This window comes from Podarcis gaigeae (genome assembly GCF_964106915.1).
Source record: "Podarcis gaigeae genome assembly, chromosome: 1".
Taxonomy (NCBI): domain Eukaryota; kingdom Metazoa; phylum Chordata; class Lepidosauria; order Squamata; family Lacertidae; genus Podarcis; species Podarcis gaigeae.
In genome coordinates, this window is record NC_139678.1 from 11,976,233 (window position 1) to 11,998,487 (window position 22,255).

Consider the following 22,255-nt stretch of genomic DNA (forward strand, 5'->3'; position numbering starts at 1 on the left):
CCATGGGGTCACAAAGAGTCGGACACGACTAAACGACTAAACAACAACAACAACAACAATGGAGGGCAGGAGGTGAACTGGATAGAGACTGTGCTGTGTGTGTATAGAGGGGCTAAAAATCAAAACATCATAGAACTATAGAATTGGAAGCAACCGGGAGAGTCATTTAGTCCAACCCCTTGCAAATCAGGAGTCTTTTGCCCAACATGGGGCTTGAACTCGTGACCGTGAAAGTAAGAGTCTCATGCTCTACCAAATGAGCTATCCCAACATGTCTCATCTGTCCTGGAGCCCTGTGCTTTGAATTCTCATGGGGGGGGGGGTCACACAATGGTATCATATTTAGTTCAGTTTAGCAGCAGCAACATAGCAGGGTCGGGATTGTTGATTTGTTAATGTTGATGATTGTGCAAATCACCATTCAGAGTCAACACCTCCTGGTGCAGAGTCCTGCGAACAAGCCACAAGTTGACTTACGCTGACCATTTTGTCCCTATGATAGGAGCTACTCTGTGTCAGAATGGATATGCACACTTTGGAAACTGAACTCTCTCTTTGTTTTTCAGATGAAGAACTGTTAATTGACAGAGTGCCATTTGCTGGTATGATCAACCCGGAGGATCGTTGGAAAGCGCTTCAGTTGAATGGTCATGTTGTTCATTTTGAAGCACAAATACGAGTTAAATGTGATGAAAACTACTATGGCCCCCAGTGCAATAAATTCTGTGGCCCTCGTGATGACTTCGTGGGCCACTACACATGTGACCAAAATGGAAATAAAGCTTGTATGGAAGGCTGGATGGGTGACGAATGTAAACAAGGTACCACACTACTCATTCTTAAAACTGAATATTACGCTCCTATCTTAAAATTCTCGATTCTTTGTTCATGACCTGATCATGCCACAGAACATTGTATAATAATGTTTTAAAGGCCCAGGTTTGCTGCATACAGAGTCAGACCACGGATTTCTCTAGACCAGCCTGACATCTTCCAGATGTTTTGGACAGCATCTCCCATCAGTAGTGCTGGCTATGCTGACAGAACTTGTAGCCCAAAACATCTGGAGGGTGCCTGGTTGGCAAAGGCTGAACTAGTTTACAATTCCTTCCAGTAGCACCTTAAAGACCAACTAAGTCAGTTCTTGGTATGAGCTTTCGTGTGCATGCACACTTCTTCAGATACACAAGTGTGCATGCACACGAAAGCTCATACCAAGAACTGACTTAGTTGGTCTTTAAGGTGCTACTGGAAGGAATTTTTTTTTTGTTTTGACTATGGCAGACCAACACGGCTACCTATCTGTAACTAGTTTACAATTGTCTTCTCCGATAATGACCCTCCAAGCTCTTGGAGGACTTATCTGACCCTACAGTCTTATATCGTTTTAAACTGGAAATGCCTGGAATGGAGCCTGCGAAGGTCTGCATGCTTGCCATGTGCTCTTACACTGAACCATGAAGCCGAGATTAACTTTCATGTTCATTCAGTGTTCTCCACCAAATCTGAAACTCCTAGATAGGCAAAGAATCCCGGAATTTTGACTGCATGCAGTCCTTCTCTTGAGTTCTTTGCATGCCCATCATCTACCTTCATTAAGCCATTTATTAAATACAGTGGTACCTTGGTACTCGAACGGCTTGGCTCCTGAACGCCTCAAACCCAGAAGTGAGTGTTCCAGTTTGCAAACATTTTTCGGAAGACGAAGATCCAATGCAGCTTCCGCTTGAGTGCAGGAAGCTCCTGCAGCCAATCGGAAGCCGCTCCTTGGTTTACGAACGGTTTTGGGAGTTGAACAGACTCCTGGAACGGATTACGTTCGAGAACCAAGGTACCACTGTATTTTTATCTCACCTTTCAATTTAAAAAATGCTCAAGGCAGCTTGCAAGGTAACTTCACTCGCCTTGGTGTACCAACGATAATCACTTTGTATTTTTCACATACCCTGGTTGTAGCTGGGAGTTGGGTTTTTTTATCCAAGGACATTCTCCTTTCAACATACTTCAGCCTCAGCTTTAACAACTTGAACATGTAAACTGATGGTCAAATGAGAGGCTGGATTGCTCTACAAGCTTAATCTGAGGGACAGCCTGAAGTCTGACTGTGGTGCAGCAACTTAAGATACTTATGGAATGGATTTTTGTGTAGACAGTTCTGGTTGATTTTTTTTTTAGAGCTATGCATATTTTAAAAGCTGCAGAGCTTCAATATATAATAGTTCTTAGGAGTTCTTATATCATTGAATATGTATCTTTACAGAATTAGAAAGTGTTCCTGGCTGTATAAGAACAGAGATAAATGCCACTTTAGACATGGAACTCCTGTAGAGGAACAGGAAGCACAAGTGTCTTGTTGTGGTTCCTTTCCCTCTGCACTTCTTGTTGTGTCTGAAATACAACTTCTGCATCTCTCCTGCCTAGAGAAAACAGCTTTCATATTCAGGAGATGCTGAGAAGTAGTTAAAATGCTTGATAGGTGTGTTATTGAGGTTTGTTTCATGAAGAAAATGCAGTATTCAAAATGAAGCCATTTAACTAAATTTTCTAAAGTGTTGGCATTCACTGATGTTTACCCCTCTTTCTGTTGATAGCTGTATGCAAACAAGGATGTAATTTAGTCCATGGGGGCTGCACTGTACCTGGGGAATGCAAGTAAGTATATACGCAGATTTGGGGTTGGGGGGTGTATTTTTTTAAATCTTACCTTATGCTCCCGAGAAAGATGCAGGATGTAAATGCTTCTAGATTCGGTATATTGGTCTGTTTTCACACACAACTCCAAGCCATGGTTAAACCATAAGATGTTCAGCCCATGGCTTGTTTCATGAATGCTTGGTTTGTTTTCCAGATGTTATTGCCTTGTCCCATTGTAGCTTAATGGATTTCTGGCATATAATGTCAGACTGATTCAAGCTTCAAAAACAGATAGACTCTGGCTTCAGGTTATGGTTTGTTAGTAGTACACAGGCCATATTTAAGGTGCTGGACATGATTTGGATGATAAAACAAGCCATAGTGTAATAACCCATGGCTGGTCTTAACATGCAAACCAGGCTATTGACTTCTTAAGGTCGATCTTTTTATTTAAGATATGTTATGTCCTGCTTTTTAATTTGACCCTAGATTTCCAAAACTCGTGCTTTAAAAAAAATGCATATAGCAGCAAGCCCAAAGACTGTTTTTATTTTATAGTCGAAATAATCTGAGAGGTGTGGTAATTATTTTGGTCTCCTTTTTCCATTTTCCATTTTACCTGTTCTGGAAAGTATGGCAGCCTGTCTCCAAGAACAGGCAATTCTGAACCCTATTGCTCACATTTCTAGCAAGCAAAGTGACTGTCTCCATGATCAGCTGAATGTGTGTGGCAGGAGAGCCTGGGTATTACAGTAACATACTGAATTACATTTGTTTGCTTAAATGTGTTCAGTTACATGGAGTTGTTATTACTGACTGTTGGCAGCTGAAAATGGGCTGGTGCCATTACACTAACCGTTCAGTGTAATGACACTAGCCTGCTTTGAGCTTCCAGCACAAAACTACATACCTCCTTAGGGTAGTTAGTCTGAGTTGACTAATGGCGATTAGGAACATGAGTGCCTTAATCCAAGTCATAGCACGGGTACATCTAGCTCACTGTTGTCTAGCAGTAAGTCTGTTCTGGTTGGTAGTGACTCTTTAGGGTTACAGGTGGGTCTTTTGTGGTCCGACCAGAAGATGCCAAGGATAGAACATGGACTTTCTGTACTCAAAGTAGGTGCTCAGCTACTGAATTACAGCCTTGTACTAGCACCATCTGTTGTCTTTGTCCATGGAGTTTTCTTGGCAGGGATACTGGAGTAGCTTGCCAGTTCCTACTCCAGGTAGATCACATTTGGTCAAAACTCTCTACTATGACCTGTCCGTCTTGGGTGGCCCTGCACGGCATAGCTCATAGCTTCTCTGAGTTATTCAAGCCCCTTCGCCATGACAAGGTAGCGCTGGAAGAAATATCAACAACCTCAAATATGCAGATGACACAACCTTGATGGCAAAAAGTGAGGAGGAATTAAAGAACCTTTTAATGAGGGTGAAAGAGGAGAGCGCAAAATATGGTCTGAAGCTCAACATCAAAAAAACGAAGATCATGGCCACTGGTCCCATCACCTCCTGGCAAATAGAAGGGGAAGAAATGGAGGTAGTGAGAGATTTTACTTTCTTGGGCTCCATGATCACTGCAGATGGTGACAGCAGCCACGAAATTAAAAGACGCCTGCTTCTTGGGAGAAGGGCAATGACAGGCCTAGACAGCATCTTAAAAAGCAGATACATCACCTTGCCGACAAAGGTCCGTATAGTTAAAGCTATGGTTTTCCCAGTGATGATGTATGCAAGTGAGAGCTGGACCATCAGGAAGGCTGATCGCCAAAGAATTGATGCTTTGGAATTATGGTGCTGGAGGAGACTCTTGAGAGTCCCATGGGCTGCAAGAAAATCAAACCTATCCATTCTTAAGGAAATCAGGCCTGAGTGCTCACTGGAAGGACAGATCGCGAAGCTGCGGCTCCAATACTTTGGCCACCTCATGAGAAGAGAAGACTCCCTGGAAAAGACCCTGATGTTGGGAAAGATTGAGGGCCCAGGGAGAAGGGGACGACAGAGGATGAGATGGTTAGACCATGTTCTCGAAGCTATGAACATGAATTTGACCAAACTGCAGGAGGCAGTGGAAGACAGGAGTGGCTGGCGTGCTCTGGTCCATGGGGTCACGAAGAGTCGGACACAACTAAACAGCAACAACAACCAGCACCATCATCTGCATGTCAGTAAAGGCTTGTCCGCACTTCTGCTTGTTCTGTGCTTTGTAGACACAAGCCCAGGTTGTTTTCCCCTTGCCCTTCTCCTTTCTCAGGGAAAACCTGCTCTTTAGTACTAAATTGGAGCAAACGTCAATCCATAGGAAACAGGAATTGCCGTGACAAGAGGAAATGTGGATAAGCCCTAACTCAATAGCAGTGGCGGTGGTATGTTTTGAACTGGGTGTGTGTTTACCCCTTCCTATGATGCAGTTGGCTTCTGAAATTGAGATATGCACACACACACACACACACATCTCCACTAGTCCTTTCCTGTCTGAAGTGTTTTACCTAAATTTTCCAGTGCAAGCATATGTGTAGGAGTTTGCTTTCATTAGGCTGATGGCCGTGGTAGTTCTTTAAAAAAAGATAATGTGCATTGGATGCAGTTGTGTACTTTACAGGTCCACCAGCAGTGTGGAGTATTTCGTAGTTTTTTTTTCTCGTTTAGCCTCCACCCTATTGAATGCATTATGGCTCTTATTTTATGCTAGAGATGGGGACTCTGTGGCCCTCCAGATGTTGTTGGACTACAGCTCCCATTGAGATCCACCACCATGGCCAGTGGTCGGGCAAGATGGGAGTTGTAGTTCAGCCACATCTAGAGAGCTGCAGGGTCCGCCATCCCTGTTTTATGCTGAAGTGCCTTCTCTTCAGAAATCCTTTGATTCATTCTGCTTCTGAAATGTTTTGAATGAAACTCTGGTATATCTGTTCTGATCTTTGAATGGGGATGTTGAAGAATCCTGCTTAGTCAGAGCTCTTAAATGATTCCTAAGGGAACATTATGCAGAAAATCAACATATTAGAAGTTAATTGTATGGTGAAGAAAGCTCTTGAATTCATGAATAGGTGGCTATGTGTCACACACAAACGCACGCACCAAAGTTCAATTGTTTTTTATGACTGCTGGCAAAATAGTTTGGGGCTTTTCAGAGGCAAAGGGGAATTTGTGTGACACTGTATTTGTGGTGCCTTGGTGATACAGACGTTACTCTTTTAATTCTTCATAATAAGGTTCGTAATAATCATTTTGCAGTAGCAGTTTTTATGTAGCCAATCACAGAACAGTCCTATTAGTTCAGCAGTGAATTAAAGCTGCAGCGAGCTCAGACTCCCATTTTTCTTTCCCCTTTCTTAGTTTCAGTCATGATGAAGAACTGTTCTCTTCAGACATCCTCTTAATTTTCCCTGTGAACATTTTAATTTTTCAGCAGGTTGTGGGGATGTGTAGTAATTCCTGAACAATTTCACATACAGAAATGAAATTAAGTGTTCTAGCTTCTATTCATGCTGAATATGACCAGACTTCCTGTTAGGCAGGAAACCTTCAATTTATCCTTCCTTTATAGATGTGACAACTAATCAGCTTGCTGTACATAACCTTTTGACTTGTAAACACTGCATTCCTTTGGTTAGGCAATCATTTTTACTGGTACAACATTGTAATAGGAAGCTAAGTATTTTCTTGCAGTAGGATCATGTGCGGTGGCAAAATTTGGGAGCTACCAAGGGCCCATTGGTGCTGATGCCTTCTCTAGATTGGACCTTGACTTTTCCATCCCCACCTCCAACTTTGGTTTTGTGAGTTGCCCATGATTTTAAATTTCCCACAGTGCCCACAAGCTGTGCTATGTTGGGGAACTGTGGGAAATTTAAAATTACAGGTGGCTCATGGCCACCTGATTTTAGGAAGACAAGGCACCAGCCCCCTCAAAACCTGGAGCCCCCACCCCAGAATGTACTGTAGGATGCAAGCTCTGCAGATGTTTATGTTCAAAACTAGCTGCTTCTTAAAAGTTGTGATATATATTATGCGCTTACTGCTTTCTTGGTTAGCGTATCAGCCACAGGGGCAGCAATATGTGTTTTTACTTCCTTTTGATAATCGAACTAGGTTGAGAAAATGCATTTTTGTAAAGCAGCAGCATGTTTGGATAACAAGAACCCTTATTTAGCCAAATGCTTTCTAAATTAAAGTAATGGCATTAAACTGAACCAGTTCTGATGTTATGAAGCTAAAAAACCAGGGTGATAGTTGTTTCCGCATCCCCCTCCTAATATATAAATTAGCATAGAAGTGGACTGTTGTGGAATATTGTGGGATGTGTGACAGTATACCGAATCTGCTGTAGTGGTGAAGTAAACTGAAATATTCCACTTTAATTATATCCTATCTCTTAATTTTCAGCTGTATTAATGTGTATCTTTATCCGCATTTCAGTTACATATTCCTGTGTCTAACTTTCCATTATTTGAGTATGCAAATAATATTAGAGACAGTGGGCTGAGGCAGAGACAATAGCTTGGTCAAAGATACTTAACTGAGTTTATGGCTGTCGTGAAATTTGAAATTTGACTCCCTGGCCCACGGGCACATTTACATAGTGGCAATTACTTGTTTTTGATTCTGGAACATCATTGTGAGGAGTATCTTTGAAGGCATTGAGGAGAGTGGGTGATGGGGAGAGAAATACAAATTCCCATTTCCCCATACGTCCTCTTGCATTATTTACAGATGTTGCCTTTCTGATGTGCGGGCAGAAAAAGAGTTAGCAGGGGGGAGTCTCCTGAGCAGTTCTGAAATTCTCTGCACGTTGGTGCCAGACCAGCAGTGCAAACTCCCAACCTTTTTCCCATTTCACTTTATACCTTGTAAAGTGTCAAAAATCTGCAAGGTTAATAGATAAAAAGTGTGAAAGGTTTCTGGCATTTGCTTTGATAGCAAGTTTAGATACTGGCATACACGCTGACAAAAGGGTCATATAAGGGGATAGGAAGGGCAGCTCAAGCTTGTGTCCATTACTCCCCCTCCTTTTTTTATCTTCACAACAGCCCTGTGAGGTAGGACAAGCTGGGAGTTTCTAGTTCAGACACCAAAATGGTGAAATTGCATTTATTTAGATTATTTTTGGCTTGTTATTTATCAGGGTTGGCAAACGTTTTTTGGAAGGGGGTGTTTTGTGGTAAATATCAGGACTATGAAATCTTACAGTTAAAGCTAGAGGGGTTGCTTTTCTAGCTATGTGCTTGTTTGTTTTTCTTTACATTCATGGCATCATATATTTGTGTTTCGTTTTTCCTCCCAGTAGCTCAGGGTCGCGTACATTACCGTATTCTCCCAATTTTAATCTTTGTAACTGTCCTGCGAGATAGACTAGGCTAAGTTAATACATGTACATAAGCAGCAGTTCTTGGTGGGGATTTGTGGAGGTCCCAATCCACACACAGCCTAACGGGCCTAGGAAATCCTGTTGGCACCCTGAAAGCAATTCCCATAACTCATCTCCTGATGTTGCAGCATGCAAAAGTTGGTTTCTTTCGAATTCTGGTGTTCCTGACACTACTGCTCTTGCAAGGCCTGTAGCAACTCCAGAAAAATAGCTCCACATGCTCAATCAAACTGTCATAAGACGCTGGGGATTGTCTCACAGTCCAGGTGGAATGGGGTTCCTGGCTTATCTTGGTGGTTTGAGCCAAGAAGTTTAGGGACACTGGGGGAATATGGTGTTAAAAGAGCCTCTGCCTTACTCTTTGTTCGGAAGGGCAGCAATGGCAAGGACAAATGAATAGTGAGGGTGAGGCTGTTTTAGCACTCCATTCCCTCTGATCAAACACCAAGGTTGCAGGTTTGGTCCCTGTATGGAACAGCTGCATATTCCCACATTGCAGGGGGTTGAACTTGGTGGTCCTCAGGGTCCTTTCCAACTCTACAATTCTTGGATCAAGGGAGGGAAGATGCAAGGGGAAGAGACATTCCATCTAAGGCTAAAAGGTAAAGGATCCCTGACAGTTAAGTCCAGTCGCAAACAACTCTGGGGTTGAGATGCTCATCTCGCTTTACTGGCCAAGGGAGCTGACGTTTGTCTGCAGACAGTTTTCCGGGTCATGTGGCCAGCATGACTAAGCTGCTTCTGGTGAAACCAGAGCAGCACACGGAAACACTGTTTACCTTCCCGCCGGAGCGGTACCTATTTATCTACTTGCACTGCCGTGCTTTCGAACTGCTAGGTTGGCAGGAGCTGGGACCAAGCAACGGGAGCTCACCCCGTCGCAGGGATTTAAACTGCCGACCTTCCAATCGGCAAGCCCTAGGCTCAGTGGTTTAAATTCCTGAAATGATGCTCTAAATCTTCAGTTCCTGGGCGTAGAAACCTCACAAGGCATATTTGCCTGGCTTCCCTCCCTCCATTCACTGTGCCAGTTCATCTTGCACCTGAAGCCTACAGCCTCAGCAGTCAAGAACATGCAGCTTCACTCTCCCCTTTCAGCAGTCTCTGTGGGAGGTTGCACTTTGGGAAAACCCGTGCTTTGTTGTTTAGGTTTATGAGGCGCCCAATTATATGCCTTCCTCCCCCACCCACCCACATTTGAGGAAAACCTTCGCAAGGATCCCTTGCTGTTCTAGATTGTAGTTGCAAGAATGCATGCCACGCTAATACAGCAGGAGCTTTTGTCGTTTAAGCACCTAGCAACCCCTGTTTACCAAAACTCTTTAATTATCCAAATGAACTCGCTGTCCCTTGAAACATGTTGATAGTGCAGCACAAAATCAACTAGATCTTTACAACTTGCATGGTAAGGGAGCATGGAAAATATGGATACTGTGTATAGTCACAGGCTTATTTATTTGGTTCCTGCAGAAATTCGGCAGTTAAACCACAAGCCTTTTCCATGTGCAGGTTTGCATGTAGGTAAACAAAATGAATGTAAATGAACCTCTCTGGTTTGCTTTGTTCTACTGGGTCTTTAGCTTTATACTGCCACCGGGTAAGTTCCTGGTAACAACACCTGTTTCTTAAATGGAAAGACTGTTCCCTAAAGAAATGAGATTCCTCCATGACTCCTCCTCCCACATGGCTTCATAATGTTCCATTTGCCTTCCAACTGTGCTTTATGGGATAGATCCATGCAGTATTTTCTCATTCCATTCATGCAATCATTTCCAGTTTGGGGCGGGGGGGGGGGGAGTGCTGTTGTTTACGTACAGCCATAGCAGCACTACCCCTGCACAAGAGGAGTGACATTGGCAGACTTGCAGGAGGAGGAATGTTTGGAGATGCACAGAAAAAAACTTCAGGATGAAAAGAGGGGTTAAAAAAAAAAAGCCAGAAAGAAAAACTTGAAGATACATGTTTTGGGGTGGTGGGAGGGAAAGGGAGCAAATGAGGCCACAAGACTGCTCTTGAAAAGCTCCTGTTCGTAGCAAAATTGCATGTTAGCCAAGAGGCAGTGTGTTCATTGAGTCTTTCAGGGAGAGGGAGGCTAAAGCAAAAAGGGCAGTCGAAGACCTGATAGGGAGAGGCAAGCAAAGCAAAGAAAAAAACCCTGTAAGATAAAGGAAGGAGGAAGGGAAGAAAGGAATTAAATAGGAGCTACAGCAAGAAACAGAATGACAGAGCTGTAGCTAGGTGGTCTTGCGCCCTTGGCAGAAGCGTCCAGATTGCGCCCCCTGGCCATGGACAAATTAGCTCTTCTTTCTGCCTCTCCTCCAACCCACCCCCCTTCCACCCATTCAATTCACCCTCTATTTAAAACCATTTCTTATGAGGCAATAATGGATATTTATGGCCCACCTCTCCACCCCCTAGCTACAGCCCTGGTGACAGGTGGGGGGAAGGGAAGGGAAGCCGGAGACAGAAATGAAAAGTTGCCTGCTTAGCAGCCATACACAACCTAGTGGGCAGGAGCAAATCCTCATGGGACTCTCTGTGCCCCACATATAGCTCCACAACTGCCCTCCATCATTCCATTCTTCATGGGCAGAGCATTTCGTTGGAAGGGGTTCCATGTCACCTTCATTTTCTGTTTTGTGATTGAGTTATTGTTGTGCTCAAGCTCTTGTAGAGGGAGTGAATGGTTTTTTGACCAATAAAAACAGCAAGCTGTAATGAACCAAGTATTCCCGAGACCGGCAGTGCTCAAAACTGGCCAATGACTGCTAGTGTGTCTGCTCACTTTCGGATGCAGCCCATCCCCTCGTCATTCAGTAGCCTTTGGATTAGACTGTCTAGCAGCAGCTCCAAGAGTAATGGTAATAATAAAATGGAAATAGAGAGGAAGTGGGTAAGGGATGGGAGCTTCATAAGAGCAAGAATTGAATGTAAAAGGGACAGCAAATACCTGTTACCCTATGCCAGCCTCCCAAGCTTCCGGTTTTAGTGCAAAAGGAGAATGCAAGAAGAAATGAGAGGAGATTATGTAAAAATGCTTTGAGGAGCGTGTGATGAGGAAGAAAAACATAAAGCAGAAAACCTTCTCTACTCAGATTCGTAAAATTGATACCTCCAGAACCAATAACTGTATATAGCTTGAGGAAAGCTGAACTACCTGCTACAAGAAAAATTCCAAAAGGGATTAAATAGAAAACAATGCCAGTAATTTCCAGTTGATTAAGCCAATCTCTGCTTCCATCTGCCTCCATTTATTTTTTTTACTGCTCTGCGCTTGTACTCCTGTTTTGTGACTGGTTGGCCTAAGCCATTTTTAGGCCTCTCAAATGAGCCCTGGGGTTTGACTATCTTGTAACTTACTGTAAGTAAGCAGGGACGCTGCTGTAAGCTTAAAGAGCATTGTGAAGACAGATTAACTTTACAGTCCTATGCACATGTAAGCCTCATTGAAACTGATGGGATGTGTTAAGCAATAAGTATGCTTGGGATTACAGCAAATCTGACACAGTCTATCGAAATGCCATTGAAGTAAATGGAGTTTCAGCATCATAATGGCAACTTGGAGAGCTTCTCATTTTGGGCCATTTCTGGGTCTAAAAAACGAATCGCACATCTTGGTACAAATAAGCTGCTCTTGCCTAACAGTGGCGTAGCGTGGGGGGTGCAGGGGGGGCCTGCCGCACCGGGCGCAACATCTGGGGGTTAGGGTTAGGGGGCGCAAATCCACGGATTAGGGGGCACAAATTACTTGCCTTGCCCCGGGTGCTGACAACCCACGCTACGCCACTGTTGCCTAAAACAAATTCCGCTTTGTCAGTTGTTTCTGCTGCAGTGGAGCTATATTTCTTTTGTATATGGAAGTTCTTCTGGGCAGAAGTCCTTTATTCACCTGGGAACTGCCAGGTTGTTTTTTTAATCCTTGTAGAGTATGGCTAGCACATCATGAGATGCGCATTCTGACAGGGGAACACAATAATACTCCAGTATTCTGTTACATGTGGAACAATTAGCCTGCTTTAAATAATAAATGCAGTGCTCTGAATATGTGTATTATAGATAATTAAGCATCATGTTGCTAACATTTAACATGCACTTATGTCTAGGTGTAATTATGGTTGGGAAGGGCAGTTCTGCGATGCGTGTGTCCCCTACCCAGGCTGTGCTCATGGGAGTTGCAACGTCCCCTGGGAATGCAAATGTGAAACCAACTGGGGTGGTCTGCTCTGCAACAAAGGTACTGAACTTCCATTCATAGTTAAAATTTAAATCTCATTACTAACTAGTAACCTGATATCGATTGTTTTTTCCAAGCATGTGCTCACTACAGAGAGCATCTGTCATCTAACTCTCTGGTGGCACTTGCCTATTGCATTTAAGCAAGCAGGTAGGTTTTGCCATTTGCAAGCTTGCCCTTGCATGGTTTGCATGTCACGCCATCCCTAACCATGGCTTAACATGAGCATGTGGGCTCCCAGAGAAGAAATGCATCCACTTCGCTCCTCCCCAGTTGTTTTGCTGCCACACTAACAGTGAACTAACCCATGATTTGGCTTACTGTGTCATCCAGGCCCAGCTATGTGGTTTAGCTTTCTCCAGACAAGCCACAAACTCTAACCAAGGTTGTCCCTATGGTTTACGGCTTGTGGATTGTCCAGAAAGCTAAACCACAAGCCCAGAGTCAGGACAACAAGCTAAGCCCAAACCATGACTTAGTTCAGTGTAGCACAGCACCAAAGCAGCCAAGAAGGAGCAAAGCAGCTGTGATGTCCTCTTCTGGATCCTTCAGGCTCACCCTAAGCCATGGTTTGATTTAGTGCGATGTGCAAACCAGGCCAGTGTGAGTGTAATGCATTTATTCCTAAGAGATTTGCTTTATCTTGTCTTTACATCACAGATATTGGTTGAGATCGCAATATACCCAGTGACTGATATGAAGCCAAAATGAATTAAAGGGGGAAAGTGGGCACAGGTGTATGGGTGTTAAAGATACTCTGCCTGCCTCTACCCTTCTCTTGAAAGATCTCCACGTAGTAGTTCTGCATCTTCTTGTGTCAAATAACCCGACTCCACCTTCACCCTCTGTCTAGATTTAAACTACTGCGGAAATCATCACCCATGTGTGAATGGTGGAACCTGCATGAATACGGAACCAGACGAATACAGCTGTGCTTGCCAAGATGGTTACTCTGGAAAGAACTGTGAAATTGGTACTGACAAACAATTGCATGTCTTTTTGTTGTTGTTGTTGTTGTTCAGCTTTCTACAATGACAAGAATGTTCCTCCATATACCTTTCATGATTAAATGAAACATAGCTGTTGGTGACTTTGTCATTATTTGTCACCCTTGATGACTAATCTAAAATAAGTTTTCTTCAGATGGCTAAATACCAAACCTGTGTGCAGATTGATAAGACTTTGGGCCCCTTTAGATATGAACAAGCCTTGAGGAGCTTTGTTCCCTCCTCTTGTCCCTCTCCCCTATCCCCAGTGCTTGTTTGAAGCAAACCACAGTTTGTTGTTTCATATGCATAGGCAAAGTAGGGTCGGAAGTAGGGAATCGCTACCCATGAGTGAGGAGAGCCTAGGAGTTCATGCGCCAAAGGTTTCTGCTTATGCCAAGCCAGGATTAGGAATCTGAGTAAGCCCTTTGTGTTGCGTAAGGAAGTTCTAGTTCAAGTGCAAATAGCTTACAGAAGCAGACAAATTTCAGAGTCTGTAAACGTATTCCAGATAGAGCTTCCAGTAAACTTGGGAAGATGGCAAAAGGCTCTTGTGAAGGAAGGGCAAGGCCTTCGTTACATACTTGTAAATAAAAGTGTTTAAACCTGGATTTGGGTACTGAGGATAAATTTTCTTTTCTTATTAGCTGAGCATGCTTGTGTATCAAATCCCTGTGCTAATGGTGGAGTTTGCCACGAAATTTCATCAGGCTTCAAATGCCAGTGCCCAGCAGGCTGGAGTGGACCAACGTGTGCTATTGGTAGGTATAGCTTGGTTTCATATATATTATGACTCGTATGTGCACATGAAACAAACTGATTATGCAAAACGCCCCTCTTAGGTGCTTGTAACTATAGCAAATGAATGTTCATTTAGCGAACTGAAATCGCACTTCCACTTTGATACAATAACAGGATTGTCACTTAGCTAATAAAATCTTAGTTGTATGAGTTTGTCAGTCAATGGATCAATCTGCATGATAAAGCAGCACATCTGGAGGAGAACAGCTTCTACATCTTTAGTCACACGTGCATGTATGTATCACAGGCGGCGCCATCTTAGAAATAGCATTTGTTCTGTCATATGTGAGAAGAGCAGAGGCTACTTAAGATGTCGGCTGCCATTGTGGTTTTTAGAATTTTTTTGTGGTTGTCCAGTTATTAATGCCTTTCTTGGTCAGTCAGAAGTTTAATTAGTTGATGTAGCAGATTAATAGTTAATCAAGCATTGCACAGCACCTAATGAGTGCAAGTGCTTAAGAGCCTTGCTAACATGCTTATAATCAAAAAGTTCCTGGCAAAGTAACTTTCACTTCAAGTGTTATCTGGGGGCTGTTCTCCTTTTCCTTGTGGCCTCTGCAGCACCACATTTAGGATTACATGTGTATAGGATCAAAACAACAGAACTCTCTTGAAAGTTGAGGCAAAAAGCAAACTCTTTGACTTTTTCATGCAACAGCACATTTGCGAGGAGGTGTGGGAGGAGAGTGGTATATTTTTGGAGGTGGCAGGTAGCAAAATAATCAGTAGTGGCGAGTTGTGTTTTTCTGTTTCTGCTGAGGGCTTGCATCACTATTCCTTGATGTAATACTTTGCTCTCAAAGGCATGTGGTGAGGAATTACTGATGAGAAGGATCAAACCTTCTTTCAGCAAGGGTTTTGTAATAAATTTTGTTGCTGCCATGAGCATGGTGGGTATCCCAAATGTGACTCCTGGAAGCATAGAAGTGACAGGAATGCACTTAGGTTCTTAGCTTTTTCACAGAATCAGGAAACACCCTGTTTCTAAACCAGGCAAGAACTACATCGCTTTGGTGTTTAACCACTACACAAACAAGGTGCTGTAACTGGATTAGCAGCTCCATTTGTTCAATTCCAGTGGAAGCATCCAGTGGCAAGAGTGGAAAGCATCTTGTGTTGTGCTGATGTGTACTCTCAAGCTTCTTCATCTTGCAGAGTTTGCTAAAACTTTTTTATCATTTATAGCCAGCGTGGCAATAGATGTTGAATTAAATAGTGAACAAATATAGGGACAAACGGAGGGTGTATTATAGGGGTGTCCAAACTTTTTTCAAAGAGGGCCAGATTTGTTGAAGTGAACATGTGTGAGGGCCGACCAAAGTTCTTGACCTTTTTTTAGGATTGAAGTTGTTGAGCTTTTTATTGGATTTTAATTTTACTCCAGGAAATAAACTGCCACAGGGGCTGGATTAAACTGACTGGCGGGCCGAATTAGGCCCCAAAATGGATTTTGGGCATGCTTTGATTAGTACCACAAATTGTAAAGATATATTTACACTTAAGCAAATGGCTAGTGAATGAGAGCTGGTTGCCTTTCTTTTTAAAAAAAAGAATCGGGATTGTTCTTAGAGCTCTCACACTTAACGTTGTGGAAGGTTTAAAACATGTCTGTTTATGAGTTGCACTGCAGTGGAACTGCTTTAGGATCTTAGAGGGATGATCACTTTCTGATGGAGAACACTTGAGCATAAACATACCAGAGCTTGAGTTGGTGATTTCCAAACTGTCCATCAGATTTGATAGCCTTTTCCTAAAGAGTTATGGTTATGCCCATTTATCTGCATCAAAAACAACATGTACGGTTGTCTCAGACCATTCTTTTCCTCCCCAGATATTGATGAGTGTGCCTCTAACCCATGTGCTAGTGGTGGAACTTGTGTTGATCGCATTAATGGGTTTGAATGCATATGTCCACAGCAGTGGATTGGGGCAACCTGCCAGCTTGGTAAGTCAAGACTGTAAGCTATCTTTAAAATTAGTCACGTTCATTATTGTAAGTATATTGTTGTCATTTTGTGCAAATGGTTCCTTTGATGTTCTAGCTGCTTCTGAGTCATTTTGTATAAATGCTTCCTGTGATGTTTTAGCTACTTCTGAGTTAATCTTGTGAGAATCAGAGTGTGTGATGCTTTTAAATGCCTCTGAGTGCAGGAACAGGCTATGTTGCATTCTGAAAAGCATCCTTCCCCCACTTGCTGCAAACTTGAGCAACGTATGAAATTGTCTTCAGCATGATAATAGTGGTGGACTTAACTCCTAGGGTGGCTAAAATTAGGGCATGCTTGCACTGTTAAGCTACTACACTTGGCTCCTGTTGCCTCGGGGTGTGTGCTTATCGACTGCTCCCTTATTCCTGCACGTTGCTTGACCCAAAATATTTTTTCCTGTACTACATGCATGCCTCAGGGCTATGCAGAAGCATTTAAGTAGTCTCTGAAGATGAGTGGGCAGGATAGACCTGTCCGTCACTCCTTGGGCGCAAATCACCGTTAAGCACTCCCCCAACCTGGATTGTATTGTGCCCAAGACCCATCAAACCACGAGGGAAGTCACAGGAAATGGGCAAGGACAGCAGGGGAACAAGTCAATGGATGCACAAGTAGAGGCTGCTGGGCCCTCGTGGTAACCAACATGGCAGATTTCCAGTTTCATTCTTCCAATCTGCTGCATTTCCTACCACTTCTATGCAAATTCCTAGGCATTGTCGATCTGGATATCATTTACATATTCTCCACACCTGGAAAAACTCCTACGGTAGCCGTCATTGCTCACAGTTCCCCATACTAGTATTTATTATACTTTTGCTTAAAGACTTGGGAAGCTGGCCTGTTTAGATGATCTCTCTTAGCTGCATAACTGGAGTTTAATAGAACCACAAAGTCTGAAGCTTATAATCATTGGTGCTTGCTTTATAGGGAAAATTATGCAGCATGCATGTTGAAAATATCAGCAAACGTGTCACCATGACGTGTAGCTGATATTTTGGAGGCTCTGCTTTGGTGCAAGGGCAGTCTATTTCTGGGTTTGTTCTTCACTCCCTGCTTTTCTTTCTCTTCTTTCACAGATGCTAATGAGTGTGAAGGGAAACCCTGTCTTAATGCTCATTCTTGCAAAAATCTTATTGGTGGATATTACTGTGACTGCATTCCAGGATGGAAAGGAGTAAATTGTCACATCAGTCAGTATTTAATCTTGCGTATATATATATATATATATATCTGACCCTAAAAGAGCTTTTATTTATAGAATATATCAAAACATTCCTAATTCCTAATTTAAGACATCTTTAGAAATGATAAAGATATCTTTAAAGCCTTTCAAAGAATCATGTATGGTGACTCCCTTAGCAGATGTTTCCTTGCATCTAAAGCCTTAACGTTTGAGTTGTGGAATGAACTAACTTGGGGAGTAGCTTCAGTATTCTGGTCTTGGGAAGACTAACTTGACGTTTTTGCTTGAATATTGCCTGGTATTCAAACCTTCATCACCCATACAGCTTGTATTTCCTAGCCTCTGGAAGACTTCAGATTGCTTATTAAGAATGAACAGACGTTGCTAACTCATCTTCAGTCTATTCGTTGCAATTGAGTTCCAGTCTTTTATTTTTTATTTTTAATGTCATTTGTATTTTATCCCTAGATATTAATGATTGTCATGGGCAGTGTCAAAATGGAGGAACTTGTAAGGTAAGATTAAATGCATTTGTTTTGTTTTCTTGTTTTGAGGTGCTCTGGATGCTAATCCAGGCTTCCTCAACTTCAGCCCTCCAGATGTTTTTGGCCTACAACTCCCATGATCCCTAGCTAGCAGGACCCAGTGGTCAGGGTTGATGGGAATTGTAGTCTCAAAACATCTGGAGGGCCAAGGTTGAGGAAGCATGCGCTAAGCCAGTGTTTCCCAACCTTGGGCCTCCAGCTGTTTTTGGACTACAACTCCCATCATCCCTAGCTAGCAAGACCAGTGGTCAGGGATGATGGGGATTGTAGTTCAAAAACAGCTGGAGGCCCAGGGTTGGGAAACACTGCGCTAAGCCATATGATGGTTTAGTTATATGCTGGAAGTCGATCAAAGTGACTGGGGCAACCAAGTCAGATGGGTGGGGTGCAAATAAAAAAAATATTACTATTATTACTACTGTGAATGAGCAGGTGTGCAGGCTCCTAGAAAATTGCAGCTGCTTTGCTTCTCCAATTCTGCTGCTGTGCTGAGTGAAGTCATGGTTTGGTTTGAAGTGTTGCCTTAACCCAGATTCCTGGTTTCACTCCCCCAGACAAACCACAAGCTATAGCCAAGGTTTATCCTATGGGCTTACAGTTCATGGTTTGTCTGGGAGATTTAAGCCATGAGCCTGGGTTCACACTAAGACAGGCATGGCCAAACTTGGCCCTCCAGCTGTTTTGGGACTACAACTCCCATCATCCCTAGCTAACAGGACCAGTGGTCAGGGATGATGGGAGTTGTAGTCCCAAAACAGCTGGAGGGCCAAGTTTGGCCATGACCTCACTAAGACAACCCATGGTTTCACTCAGTACAGCATCAGAACAACTGGAGGAGGAGCTAAGTGACCATGGTCTCCCCTCTGGAAGCCCACATGTTGGCTCATCTTTGCCAAGCCATGGTTTAGCTTAGCTCCGCATCTGAATGAGAACACGACAGAGCAGGTAGCACTGGTTGTCAGACTTGGAACTGCCCCTCACCTTCCAGGTGTTGTTTCCCTGTAATTCCCCACTCTCCTCTTCTCTCCACTCTAACAGCTCCTCAGGAACAGTTTGAGTGTTTGGGAGTTCTGCAATATATTTGAGCTGTTTTTCTTCTGGCAGCATTTAGCCTTGCATTGATTATCACAATATATTTTAAGTTACTTGTTCATTGCTAGTTTAAAGAGTAAATCAAGCCAGCCTACACAAAACCATATTTGAGGGCAGTGACGTGGGTTTTCTGGAAAATTTGGATAATTTGCATGAGAATTTTTTCAGATGCCAAGCTTGTTTTATATCATAATTTGCAGTTAGCAGCCATTCGTTGTTGCTAAAGAACTTGCAAAACGGGGGGAAATTCCATCCCGCGTCACTGAGGACCTCCTTGTATCATGCTGCTTGTTGTGCTTCACATCCCATACACGCATATTTCTTTTTTGGGAAGTTGAAAATTATGCTGATGAAGGGATAAAAGCCACAAACAATCTAAATAAATGGGATACAGTGGTGCCCCGCAAGACGAACGCCTCGCAAGACGGAAAACCCGCTAGACGAAAGGGTTTTCCGTTTTGGAGGCGCTTTGCAAAACGAATTTCTCTATGGGCTTGCTTCGCAAGACGAAAATGTCTTGCAAGTTCCTGCGGGTTTTTTTCGCTCCCCCCCCCTTTTCCTAAGCCGCTTATCAGCTGATCCGCTGATAAGCCGCTTAACAGCTGATCGCTAAAAGCCGCTAAACCGCTAATAGCGCTAATACGCTAAGCTGTCAATGGGCTTGCTTCGCAAGATGAAAAAACCGCTATACGAAGAGCCTCACGGAACGGATTAATTTCGTCTTGCGAGGCACCACTGTACTATGTAGCCAACCTGAGTGCTTTTGAAGCACAATTGATTTCAGTGGGAGCAATTCATCTCCCTTCCATTGAAATCAATCTCTAAATTTGGTGGATTGTACCTGAGTAGTTATTGAACCGTTTGTGCCTACTATTTTGGTTCAGACTTGTTTCTTCGAGAGCAGTTAGGTAGAACTCTGTCCACACTGACCCCTTCCCTTTCTGTTAAAAAAAAAAAAAAGACTGTTGACTTTATGGTACTAAGATTAGGTAGGAATGCTGCTGTTAAATGATTCTTGGAATAATCAAGAACATTTGAAGTATGGTCCACATGTTAGCATTTTGAATGGCAAACGGGAAGAACTGTTCCTCTGAAACGTTCATAGGATGGCTTTGGAGCCAGCTGATTAAGTTAGTAGTACTAGGTGGCATTTGTCCAAGAATTCTAAAAATTCAAACATGAAACTGCTGAGCTACTTACTCTGGTATGTTTCTCTGTGTCATCAGTCTCTGTACTACAGGGTTGGAAAGCAACTTTCTTTCTTTTAAAAAGGTTCTAGGAATTTATCCTGGAATAATAAGCATGATTTTAAAACTTAGCTTTTTCACTTTTAACCAGAATAGCTATGCTAGGGGGTTTAAAAGTGAGCATAGGTTTGGTAAAAGAAAAAACACCTAATGTGATTTACATGGATAACCAATTTGGATATGTAATGAATGTAGCCATTTCATAGGTGCAGTTTTTTGGATGCACTGCAAGTGGTCTTCTCCTGAGAACATAGTTATAAAGAAATGAAATCTAGCAGCGGCTCATCAGTTTGTTAAAAGGCAAGAGGCAGAATGTAGGCCTATAAGCAGTCACTTTTCACAGTGTGGAGAAGTGAACATCCAGCAGGCTAGGCTCAAAGGAAGCAGGTAGCCCCCATGGGTCTAGATTTAATCTCTATTGGAGAATAGCCTCTACCAAAGGCGTCATGGACTTTGACAAAGCACAAACTCAGGACAAAAGGGAGAAACATGCTAAGAGGAAGGCATGTTTGGCAAACCCTCACCTTGATCAACTCCCTCCTGGAAACCTATGTCCCTACTGTGGAAGGATGTGGGGATCCAGAATTGGCCTCCACAGTCACTTGAAGACTCATTGTTAGCACCATATTCATGGAAGACAATTTTACTCGGCTACGAGTGATCAGCAAAGAGAAAGAAAGAGATTAAAAGCTATAGGAGAATGGGCTTGGGAGCCACTCTTTCTGTACTAAAGCATAATTTCGTTGTTAATCCAGATGAATCTTGCCTCTCTTGTTTAAAAAAAAATGAAATGAAAATTTGTGGTTCTGAGATTCTAGTTTCATTTTATTTGAAGAAAATGATATGAAAGTCTGTTCCCAGTACCTTCTGACATAAGCGCTCTCCTTTCGATCTTTCGTTTCCCGTAGGATGTCGTGAATGGTTACCACTGCATGTGCCCCCCTGGTTTCATAGGAAAGAACTGCGAAACAGAAGTTGATGAATGCATGAGCAACCCATGTCAAAATGCAGGGCGTTGTGAGAACTTGGTGAATGGATTCCGCTGTCTCTGTCCTCAAGGCTTCTCAGGAGATCTCTGTGAGGTGAAGGATCCCTTGGCCTTCTTAATAGCTTTGATGGATTGAATTCTGGAAAGAGTCCTGTTATAATTTAAGCCCGAGCAACCCATGGCTGTGTAATTAGATAATTGCCACTCAGCTGTTCACTTTACTGTCCCATGTAAACAGACAAACTTCTGTAGTAAAATCCCAGTAGCTATAGTATTTAAAGTCATAATATATTTGGAATAAGCACCTATTAGTTACTGAAAATATCAATGTGATGCTTTTTTATAGGGGTCTGATTTTTACACTATGTGCCTGCCACATTCATAAATGCTAAACTTTCATATGGACTAGAAATCAGATTCCAAATTTAACGTGGCCAATTTGTGTGCATTAATACTGCTGTGTGAATTTTCTAATGTGTTTGGACAAGTATATTCTATTGTGATACGTTCCAGAGATAAATAGTGTAGCTTATCATATCCTGGGGGAATAACTAACTGCTCCATGTCTGGGTTTTGCTGCAGGAAAATAAATTTTTCATTAAAAGGATACAAATGCCCTTGCAATATTCCCCACTAGGGAGTGTTGAATTTCCCCTCTTTCATATTCCAAAAATGATATGTGATAGTTCTGAGAAAGATAGTTCTAAATCAAGAGTAGGTCAGGGACAACTTCCGCTGTCTGCAAAAGGACTTTTCAGGTGGACATAGAATAATAGAATTGTATATTTCATTGAAAATTTTCGTCCAAATTTCAAATCTAGGAACTTTTATCAGATAGGTGCCATGCTTTTTCTATGTCTGCCTTGCTGACAGGTAGATGGTGCTTAAAGTAAATGCAGTTGGTATTAAGATTAATAATTTCCTTAAAAGGATTTGTCTTTGTAAATGCTTACATGGTGCAAGGCTTGTTTAAGTTTGTCCCTTTTCATCACCATAATAGTAACAAATCAGCTTTAAACCACCTTGCTTAAATGTACACACAGAATTAGAAGAGCGAGCCTTTTTTCTCTCCCTACAATCTGAATCCCCTGCTAAATTCTCCCAACGGCTGTGTCGGCACATGCTTTTCAAACATTTTCCCATCTTGCAGAGAAGATGCCAGCCCATGAAAAAAAAATTTGTTGGG

General features: G+C 42.7%; 1 protein-coding gene across 5 annotated transcripts in view; it reads left to right on the forward strand.

Moving 5' to 3' along the window:
- Nucleotides 1-22,255, forward strand: part of JAG2 (jagged canonical Notch ligand 2) — an 88,233-nt gene that overhangs the window by 43,703 nt on the left and 22,275 nt on the right. For 3 of the 5 annotated variants that reach the window (XR_014562263.1, XM_083731554.1, XM_083731557.1), the window contains exons 4-12: nt 567-821; nt 2,592-2,652; nt 12,109-12,239; nt 13,093-13,212; nt 13,873-13,986; nt 15,858-15,971; nt 17,091-17,204; nt 17,666-17,712; nt 20,990-21,163. Coding sequence is in view for 4 of the 5 variants with exons in the window: in XM_083731554.1 (XP_083587680.1) it covers nt 567-821; nt 2,592-2,652; nt 12,109-12,239; nt 13,093-13,212; nt 13,873-13,986; nt 15,858-15,971; nt 17,091-17,204; nt 17,666-17,712; nt 20,990-21,163 (1,130 nt within the window). In the remaining variant the exon portion in view is untranslated. Of the gene's footprint in view, nt 1-69; nt 822-2,591; nt 2,653-12,108; nt 12,240-13,092; nt 13,213-13,872; nt 13,987-15,857; nt 15,972-17,090; nt 17,205-17,665; nt 17,713-20,989; nt 21,164-22,255 lie in introns of all 5 variants that reach the window. The other 2 variants (XM_083731556.1, XM_083731555.1) reach the window with 2 other exon arrangements.